Here is an 11,157-nt window from a genome sequence, read left to right as displayed (position 1 = left end):
AGCACAAAGCACCAAGGTTGTGGAGAAGAGGAATGATGGTAGAGAAGGCCTCTAGGGATGACAAGTGGCCTGGGTTTTTCAAGATGGCTAAGAGTAATTTCTATCACTGTCTTGGAAAAGTAACACCTAATTCTCAGAGACTGTTATAATTAAAGCATTATTCTTAAAAATGGAGAGTAACGGGAAAGAATCTAAATGAAAAGTATCCGAGAAGAAAGAGCTCGGCATGGTAGTGTGCACCTGTAGTCTCAGCAACTCAGGATGCTGAGGCAGGAGGATCCCCTGAGCCCAGGAGTTCGAGGCTGCAATAAGCTATGATCACATCAATGCATTTCAGCCTAGGCAACAGAGCAAGATCCTGTCAAAACAAAACAAAACAAAACAAAAACAACAAAGAAAAAGAAAGAAAAAAAAAAAACTCTCAACATTCTTTATGCTGTTGTTCAAGAATTCTGCCCACTGAAGCATGTATGATACTGTTAATTGAAATAACTGTCCTGGTTTTATCAGAATACCTAACATCTCAATTTCAGGGCTTTCACATTACTTAACATTTGTATTATTCATTAAAGTTAAACCTATAGAACTTTCAAAACATTTATAGAGCAAAAAGGTAGGTAAAAGTTCAGATGAGGGCAATTTTCTTCAAAACCACCCCAAAATGACAAAATTATATACCCTCATATTACCTTCATTAACAAAAAACTCTGCTAAATAAAATGCAGTTTTCACAGCATTAGGTGCATGGGAAATGCCATCCAAATTCTTCCACTCATAAGGTGCTTTCTCTGGATGCCACTGGACACCATATACTGGATATTTATATCCTGTAAGAAGAACACAAATTAGTAAGTACTAAGAATGGTTTAAGATGTTACTTATAATGAAATTGGTTTATGTCTTATGTAAAACATATTATAACTCACAATAGCAGACAAGGTAAAATTGTACATATTCTCTCAGACACAAAATGATTTCCATTCACACTCACTGTGAAAATTCCCAGTAATGTACTTCACTGATTAGCAAACCTTTTACAATTTGTAGAGCGATTTGCTTTTCAAGATATTCATAGCAAAGTAGAAGCTGAGCTGAGGAATGTATCCCCATCCAAAAGTCAGACGCACATTTTATTGGTGATACAAGCTTCTTCCACAGTTGGTCTCTTTCTCTCCCGTCTCATAACATGCTTTCCTGTCCTCCCATAACGACTTATTCCTATGAGAATGAAGTATGGCAGCACTTCTGGTGTCCTTTCACACAAGCCAGTTTGTCCCAGCCTGAACTGTGTCTCTCTCTCTCAGTCTATGGAATGACTGATGACTTTGTGGTATACATTTTTAAAATATTTTTTAGAAATTTAAAAGCAGACATAAAACAAGAAGGGACACAGAGCTACTGACAATCGTCGAAGCTAACTGAGACAGACACCCAGGGTTCATATTACTCTCTCTACTTTTACATAAGCATGAACAATTCCACAATTCAAGAAAATGTAAATATGTGTAATAGTTACCTTCAGAAAAATACACATATTCATCTCTTTTTCAGATGTGCCTTTCCCTCATTTTGATTTGAAAAAAATAAAAATCTCCCCTCTATTATTTTTTGCTTTGGAATTGTAACCATGACCACCATCAGAAAGTACTTGGAGAAATGAAGACAATTAATGAAAGAAGAGATATCTAGGGGTAAGAGCACTGTCCATTCTCATCCCAGTAAGCTTTCTGACTAGAGAGCAGGCCACGGAAGGGAAACATTTTATCCCAGCTTTGTAGATATTCACGAGAGGAAACACCCGCCTCATGCAATTCCAGGCACTCAGCTCCCTGCCTCCCCCACTTTCGTGTGACACTACCATTTCTTCCTCTCTATTCTGGGACTACCTGTGAAGCTACCGGCAAGAGGCCCACAGGCTGGGGGACTAGCAAATTAACTGTGATGTACGGTTAACTGAAAGGCAGATCTTCTAGTAAATTTTCCAATGCATGAAGCACTATTGAGGACAAAAAATGTCTTAAATCATAAAAAGGATTTACATCCAATAGAATCAGAGACAGAAAGAGAAAGAGAGACATACATAACATATATATAAGAAGTCTTCAAAAAGCTCATGGAAAATGTGTATTATGAAAAAAATTATGCAAGGGTTTCAACTTTTTCGCACCAAAATAAACTTGAAGTAACTTGTATGAACAGGATCGAGTATGAGGCACTAAGAAGGATAAGACATCAGTTTTAAAAGAACCCCTGTAACAGCAATATGAATTTTGCTAAAATTGAAGACAGAAAAAATAGCAAATTTATGGTGAAGCTTGGATGAAAGAATGGTGAAATCACTAACGCTTTATGAAAATTGTATGGGGATAATGATCCAAAGAAGTCAGCAGTTTCCCAATGGATAACTCATTTTAAGACGGAATGACACAATGTTGAAGCCCTCCAGGCAGACTATCACATCAATTTGCCAGGAAAATATGTATCTTGTTCGTGTCTTAATGGAAGAAGATCGACAATAAACAGCAGAATAGCCAATACCACAGACATCTCAATTGGGACAGCTTACACAACTCTGACTGAAAAACCAGAGCTGAACAAACTTCCCACTCGATGGGTGCCAAAACCACTGCACACAGATCAGCTGCACACAAGAGGAGAACTTTCAATGGACATTTTAACAGGTGGGATCAAGACCGTAGAGCATTACTTTGAAGAACTGCCACTGCAGATAAAACACGGCTTTACCAGTATGAACCTGAAAACACAATCAAAGCAATGGCTACCAAGACATGGAAGTGGTCCAGTCAAAGCCAAAGTGAACTGGTCAAGGGCAAAGGTCATAATGTGTTTTTGGATGCTCCAAGGCATTCTGCTTGCTGATTTTCTAGAGAACCAAAGAACAGTAACATTTGCTTTTTATGTGTTTTCAGAAAGTCAGCCAAAGCTTTAGCAGAAAAACGCCCAAGAAAGCTTCTCCAGAGTCCTTCTCCACCATGACATTATTCCTGCTCATTCCTTTCATCCAACAAGGGCTATTTAGTGAGCATTTTGATGAGAACCCATTAGGACCTTATGGTCCTGATTTGGCTCCTTCTGACTTATTCTTGTTTCCTAATCTTAAAAAGTCTTTAAAGGGCACTTATTTCTGTTAAGAATGTAAAAAAGACTGCATTTGACATGGTTCAATTCACAGGACTCTCAGTTCTTTAGGGATGAACTAAAAGGCTGGTATCATCATGGGCAAAAATGTCTTAAACTGGATAGAGCTTGAGAAACAAAGTTTATAGTTTTTATTTTTATATTTTAATTCAATTTTTCCCATAAACTTTTTGAAGTCACCGACATTCAGTAACAAGTGAAATTTACTCTTCTTTAGTAAACTGCATTACTAAAAGACCAGTACAGTTTCCTGAAAATGAGGAATCATACCCTGCCTCACTGATTTTGACAAAAGTATCAAGAGTGGAAAGAAAATATGCAAATAATAAAGCATCTCAAGTGTTCCTATTTTGGAGGTGGGAGAAAATTTTCAAATGAGCCTGGTATGGCATAGTCAAAAGCAGAACCAACATGGAACCTGATTCCCTAACTTCTAACCCAATATTCTATCATTTAAATAAGTAGGCATTCATTCAACATCTATGAGGTTTACATAAAGCCCTGGAAACACAAAGGAGAATAAGATACAGTTCCTGATCTCAAAGAGCTCTTCATCTAGAGGGATGGTAGAACAAGAGCAAATACGTGCTCTTAGGAAACATTCCCACATAGCACAAAGCACCAAGGTTGTGGAGAAGAGGAATGATGGTAGAGAAGGCCTCTAGGGATGACAAGTGGCCTGGGTTTTTCAAGATGGCTAAGAGTTCATCAGGAGAAACAAAGAGGGGAAAGCGGGAGCTTTTCAGAGAAGAGGAAAGCACATGAGGAGTGCAGAGCCAAGAAGCATGGCTCTGTGGAAGGGCTGTGTGTAGCAGGGTCATGCTACTCTAGCAGGGTACAAGCTAGAGGTGAAGGCAGAGAGAAGGCGTGGAGGAAGTGAGCTCATAAATCTAGACTTCATCCTCCCATGCAGAGGAGCCACTGAGGAGTTTTGTTCAGGCAATGCTATCAGATTGGTACTTCAGCAGACCACGAGTGGGTGGCTGGAAGAAGATGGGTTTGTGGAAGCCTTAGGAGGCTGCTGCTGCAGCAATCCAGATAGCAGGTGGTTAATGCTGATGTAGTGAGGTCTGCCGGATTGGGAGGAGGAAACATGACTAATACTTCCAAAGCCCTTCTACTGTCCTTCCCACCCCTTCAGCTCTCATATTTATTCATCATCCCATCCTTGCCTTAAATTTACCACCAAACAATACATTGTTTCTTTTTTGCCAAATTTTAATCATCATATAAATGAAAACATACAGCATGTATTCCCCTGGGACTTGCTTCAACTCAAAATTGTCTTCATAATTCATTCAGTGGTACACGCCAGTGTGCTCACTGATTTTAATAGCTATGTAGTATTACTTATCCTTTGCACTATTGGACTTTTGAGTGGTTTCCCATTTTTTTGCTGGTATGAACATAATGTCACGTACATTTCTACATACATGAAATTATTTAATTAAGGTATTTTTTAACCAATAAATAAAACTGCCAGGTAACAAAACTGGAAAATGTTTGATTTTACTAAGAAATGCCAAAATGTTTTCCAATCATAAGTGCATGAAAGCACCTGCTGTGCCACATCCTGGGTAACACTAGTTATCAGCAGGCTTCTTAATTTTGCCAATCTGATGGGTATAAAATGGTTTTTACTTTGGTTTCCATTTGCATTCCCTGATCATGAATTAATTCCCTGTAATTACACTGAGCAACTTATCTCACCAAGCGATAAGTGGACAAGTTTCTCTGGTATGGTATCTATTCAAATATCATATCCTTTTTTTTTTCTTTTTTTTTTTTTTGAGGCTGAGTCTCACTCTGTCGCCCAGGCTGGAGTGCAGTGGTGCAATTTCAGCTTACTGAAACCTCCGCCCGTTAGGTTCAAGCAATTCTCCTGCCTCAGCCTCCCAAGTAGCTGGGATTACAAGTGTGTGCCACCACGCCTGGCTAATTTTTGTATTTTTAGTAGAGACGCGGTTTCACTAGGTTGATCACGTTGGTCTCAAACTCCTGACCTCAAGCGATCTGCCGCCTTGGTCTCTGAAAGTTCTGGGATTACAGGCGTGAGCTACCATGCCCAGCCCTCATATCCATTTTTCATAAGTTATCTTTTCTTCTTAAATTACATAGCTTTACTGTATGTAAGCTAGACGCACAACTTTTGTCAGTTATATGCATTACAAATACCTCCCCTTTTTTTCATGTGTAATTTGTTTCCTTTTATGAACACAACTTCTTCATTTGATTGAATTCATCAATCTTTTCCTTTATGGTTTGTTTATATTTTGTCTTCAAAACTCCTTCCCTTAAACAAGATCATAAAGACAATTCTCCTTTACTTTTTCTAAAACCTTATTGTAGTGTGCCTTTCTCCTTAGGTCTTTTATCCACCTGAATTTTTTTTTTTTTAAACACAGAAAAAAGAGTCTGTCTCTGTCCTACTTTTTCCCATTCCTTCAAGAGTTCTGATTAGGTATGTAAGAAATCACTTTACCCTCCAGATTCCCACCTTTCTTCCGACACATTCGGCATTTACATTTACATGTCTGGCTATGTTGGATTCTGAATGTTTCCTTCACATCTATCTTCTATTCTAGTTCATTAACTTCTCCTCAACTGTGTCTAACCTTCTGATTAACATGTCTACTGAGGGTTTTATTTCAATTACAATTTCTTCTTTTTTTTTTTGAAACAGAGTCTCGCTTTGTCATCCAGGCTGGAGTGCAGTGGCACAGTCTCGACTCACTGCAACCTCCAAGTAGGGGACTACAGGCACATGCCACCATGTCCGGCTTTTTTTTTTTGTATTTTTAGTAGAGATGGGATTTCACCACATTGGCCAGGCTGGTCTTGAACTTCTGACCTCAGGTGATCCACCTCGGCCTCTCAGAGTGCTGGGATTACAGGCGTGAGCCACCACACCTAGCCTCAATTATAATTTCTAATAGCTGAATTTGGTTATTTTCAAATCTGATTGTTTCATGCCTATATTTGCAAGCATTCTTATTTTTTTCTTTAAAACTTAAAATATATTATACTTTATCTCGTAATACTAATATCTAACATTTATGCAGGTCTGCTTCCACATCTGTTATCTGTGCAAGTTCTCATTCACAGTACTTTGCTTGCTTGTACATTAGTAGTATTTTCGCTGTGAAGTGTTCATTTTCCTTCAAACTTCATATATGGAAATTCCGTGAAGCCTGGGATGGACCTCTGGTCCTCTCAAAATAATTATTTACATTTGCTTCAGCGTCACATGTGAGGGCATTACCAGTCTGAGACAACCCTGAACAAAATTACTTACTTAAGATTTGTCCAACTTCCCAGTTAGTATAATGCTGGCCACACTAGGAGAACAGCCCATCATTATAAACATTCAAGGCTTTATTCACTGACCCCCACCCCACTCCCTTAGCCCCAAGGCTCAGGATGGGCAATTCTCCTTGCCATTCTGTAGGGTGGATTCCAGCTGTATTTTGAGTTCAGCCTGACATTGCAGGTATAGCCTTTCAAGTCCTGCTCCATGTAGAGGGTCCTGACTGTCTCAAGTTCTCCTGATTCAGTAACAACACTGGTTTAAATATTCCACTCAACTCTTAAAATTTTGAACCTGAGTATCTTTATTTGTTTGCCAATTTATCAGCGTATTTACTATGTTTTTCCGTTATCACCCACATTTATTTTGTTGTTGGCTGGAGGAAAGTCTATCAAGTTATTTAATCTGCAATATTGCCAGAAACAGAAGTCATTTTCTTCATTTCTTTCTTCATCTCCACCCCCTTTATTCTTTTACTTTTCTTCTTCACCACTTCATTCAGGAAAATACCCAGGAAAACTGCAATTAATTTGAAACACGGACAAAACACTTCTCCTGTCTCCGAAAATGCCCTAACATCCATCTTCAGGCCCCAAAGTAACATGATTTTAAGACATACAAAATCAAAACTCAAAAATATAAAATAAATGAAATAAAGTGTACATGCTATAGTGATATACCTTCCATTGATGAAATAAACTCAATCTCGCCATCTGTATTTGTAGTTAAGACACTGAAAAACTTCTTTAACTTTTCATTCATCGTAAAATTCTAGAATACGAAAACAAAACAAAATGATTACTTCTGCAGTTATTCTAAACACATTAATTTCATTGTGTAATTAGTGTGATACCTTCATGGAGAGGCTCCACTTATGGTAATTGGCAGTCAGAGGTTCTACTGCTAACGACAGCAACAACTCAGTAGGAAAATTCTGGAACATTCTGCTGTGTAATTGACCTGAAATAATTTAAGTACAAGAGAAATAATTTAAACACACAAAAAATAAAATCCACTGAAATCGCTTATCTGCACCCAAAGAGAAGCCACTATGAAGATATAATCAAGATGACTAAATGATAAGCAAAACACATCATTTCCATAGAAGTATTCCAATCAAGTTACAAAATGTGTTTAACATAAACTCAAATATGCTCCAGATATAAGTAATTTTCTTCTAGAATTTTAACATGAATAAGTAAAATTCTTCTGATATGAGTATTGGCAAGCTATAGAATAGGCAGGGAATCTTAACTAGATTTCCACAGACTATTCTGAAAAACAGTTAAAACTTTCCATGGGTGTACGTATTTGCCCAGGAAAGGATCCAAAACTTTCAACATATTTTCAGAAGTATCTGGGACAAACAAATAAAAATAAAAACAATGTAGAAAAAAACACGAACCTAGCCAAGAAATTTTGACTCAGTAAACAGATCAAAAAGCAATATATCTTAGTGGTCAACCCTGAAGGTGCTGCACAGACTCAAACACCAACAAACAGATTTTGAAAAAAAGAAACTGACGTTTTCAAGGTGATAGTGCCAGCTGTTGCAAACCAGGCCCCTTATTCTTGCTAGAGACTTCCATGAAAATCGCAGCTCCCTGAAACATTCCTTTTCTGTATAAACTGGGTTCTGGCAACAGAATCAAAGTACTCTGACCTAATACATGTACTTCCCACCGGGTTTTTGCAATTATTAAGTGAGACAATGGAAGAAAGAGCTTTCAAAAGCATAAAGCATTCTATAGGTTTTAAGTATGACTGCTACTTTCCTTGCAAAATCCTCAAGAGAAGAGAAATAGCTGGTGGCTTCAATTCTAAGCATTCAGAGATCAAGTAACCAACAACAATCATTATCTACTTATACAGAGTGGTATCATTAAGAATCTTTCTGGTCTTCATCCTGGGTTCCTGACAGGAAGCTTCTAAAACCCTTAGAATTCCTGGAGTGATAAAAGTATTTTTGTTATGCTAATGTGGTAATTCAAGGTGGGTCCCTCAAATATTTCAGGATGAAGACTAATCATTAGAAACACTAACTTCTATGATCAGAAAGTTGAAACTTCGAGCCAGCCCAATCAATCTCCAAGTATGAAAGAGGGGCTGGAGATTTGAGTTCAGTCACATAGGCAATGATTCAATCAATTATTTCATAACAACATTCCAGTAAAAACTCTAGACACCAAAACTCACTGGAGTTCCTGGTTGCTGAGTAAATACAGCGCTTCCGGGTGGATCCTCTAATCTCAGCACTTTGGGAGGCCAAAGTGGGCGGATCACCAGAGGTCAGGAGTTTGAGACCAGCCTGGCCAACATGGTGAAACCTTGTCTCTACTAAAAAGATAAAATTCAGCCAGGTGTGGTGGGGCGTCTGTAGTCCCAGCCACTCAGGAGGCTGAGGCAGGAGAATCCCTTGAACCCTGGAGATGGAGGTTGCAGTGAGCCGAGATTGCGTCACTGCGCTCCAGAGTGACAGACTCTGTCTTAAAAAAAAAAACTTATTTAATTCTCACACACAAAAAACCCCTAAGCGTTAGACCCTTTTGCAAATGAGGACACTGAACCTCAGAGGTAAAAATGATTCCTCAAGGTCAAAGTGAGAAAACTAGGACTCAAAACCAGATTCCATTTCAGAGTTCTTCATCACACACAGTCCTGATATCACTAGAAGCAATGAGTTATTAAAATTCACAATTCCTTAAGTCATCCTCATAAATGAGTATAAGGATGGTAATTCACATCTTCAACCTGTGTAAATAAATTAAATGCTAATGTTGTAAGCATTTTTTTCTTCAGGGAAAAGGCTAAAAAGAAAATAAAAATAAGCACTTTTACTTTCATATTTGTTACTTACTAATCCTGCCCAGCAAATATTTTTTAAAGGGTTGAAAGAGTACTCTTACCTCCAGTGAAGTTCAGCGGCATTGCCACGTCAACAGTATTTGTGACAGTTAATAAGAACTCTCCACTAATCAGTAGTGAAAGCTCTTCAAATCCAAGGCATGTGCCCCACACAGGAAAATAGTCTCCATCATGAAAACTCTTTGCAAGTAGAAAAAGAGAAAATTAAGTTTATTCAAACTTTTCAAAATAAAAATTAGCCATATCTTTTGTCATTACCAAACAGGCACCTGAGTTACACATGGATTTCTGAAGCATTCTCCAGGATCCATAAGTAGGCTATCACTTACTCTCTCTTCAGACGAAGCTCCCACACAGGCTGGAAAACATGAGCTGCGGACACACTGTATATCTTGACCCAAAGACTATAAAAGCCTACAGATTACTGACCTTAGCTATTAAAAGTTTGAAACAAGTATTTCAAAGGCTAAAAACACTTATTTAGGGAAATATTTAAGCGGGGATTGGTAAGATACTAGGGCTAGCAAGATTAATTTAAAAATCACTGTTAATAGTTGAGGAGAGAAACAGTAAGGGTTTGAGCTATGGTACAAAGGCAGTCCCACTGTGACCATTACAAAGGAGAAGTCAGAGGCTCAGAAGCTCTGCTTGGTAAATGAACATGGAGTCTACGGTAACTGTGAAGAAAGTTCTAATAGGATTGAATGAGTTGGGAAGAAGAACAGATTTCAAGAAGTGAGAATTAATAACACAGAAACAATGCCGCAAAAAAATAAAATAAAATAAGAGGACAGAGAGAGACATCAAAATGTCTACACCACATGAGGACATGGTTCACATTAACAAGCATCAAGAGAGGACCAGTCAGCAGGGCTCTGAAGGGTCTCTGGAAGCCCAGGATTAGATGAAGCACGTGGAAAACACTTTTATTTGGGTGCAGCCAAGAACAGGTGCCTCAAGGTTAAAGGTATGATGAGGCTAAGGGTAATTTTGAAGGGAGCATTACCATCTGCTTAAAACAAGAACTACTCTCACTAAAACTTACAAAACTTACAAAACTTACAAAAATCCATCTGGAATAACAAGCAATAACTGATATTTACCTGTATGGACAAGTCGTAAAATATTTTGGCCACTTTAGCATAATCTGAGCGCCTCAGGTCAACACTTCCTCCAGGGAAAAGGATTCTGAAACAACGTCACATAAATCAAATAGGGTGTATTTTGCCACCCCTGACCCATACACACACAGAAAACAATCTTTTTATTTTAAAACAATTTTTCTTATTACATATGCAATAAGATCCTTGAAGAAAATTAGAAAAACAAAAAAGAAATTATAAAATATTTACAATCCCAGCCATTCAGAAACTACAGCAGTTAACAACACTTTAGAGAATATTTTCCAAAAACCTCTTCAAAAAGTTTATTTGATGAAATAGAGTGTGGGAAAATTAAAAGTAAATAAGTAGGGGAGGGGCAAGAGTACACAGAGCTAGATATCAAAGACGGACAAAATTCCAGGTTTAGCCAGGTTTAAAAGAAGGTGATCTGTCATGCCAAATCAATTGCAGGTGGGTAGGACTTAGCTCACAAATAATTTAACTATAAAGAACAAGCTGGTCATAAAAAAGATATTTAAGCTGGAATTAAATTTCTCCAAGAACTTAATTCTTATCATCCTGAGTCTCTTCAGAAATACACATGGTATTAGAACATTTTTTTCAAGAAACATAATTACGATTCTACAAAAAGTCTAGGAAAAGGAGGCAATCAAAAATATTTGATATTCTTTTACACACTTATAAAGGTGAAATATAGAAAAC

The 11,157-nt window shown here is 37.8% G+C and overlaps 1 protein-coding gene across 1 annotated transcript in view; it reads right to left on the bottom strand.

The window, feature by feature from the left end:
• GGH (gamma-glutamyl hydrolase (conjugase, folylpolygammaglutamyl hydrolase)) overlaps window positions 1-11,157 on the bottom strand; it is a 26,987-nt gene that overhangs the window by 2,010 nt on the left and 13,820 nt on the right. The window contains exons 7-9 of the mRNA XM_011982189.1: window positions 7,320-7,426; window positions 7,147-7,237; window positions 690-827 (exon numbers count right to left, since the gene is read on the bottom strand). Of these exons, the coding sequence (XP_011837579.1) occupies window positions 690-827; window positions 7,147-7,237; window positions 7,320-7,426 (336 nt within the window). The remainder of the gene's footprint in view (window positions 1-689; window positions 828-7,146; window positions 7,238-7,319; window positions 7,427-11,157) is intronic.

The sequence above is a fragment of the Mandrillus leucophaeus genome, unplaced genomic scaffold, assembly GCF_000951045.1.
Source record: "Mandrillus leucophaeus isolate KB7577 unplaced genomic scaffold, Mleu.le_1.0 Scaffold236, whole genome shotgun sequence".
NCBI classification, from domain to species: domain Eukaryota; kingdom Metazoa; phylum Chordata; class Mammalia; order Primates; family Cercopithecidae; genus Mandrillus; species Mandrillus leucophaeus.
The sequence above is the reverse complement of the archived record's forward strand: the minus strand, read 5'-3'. Positions and strand labels throughout refer to the sequence as shown.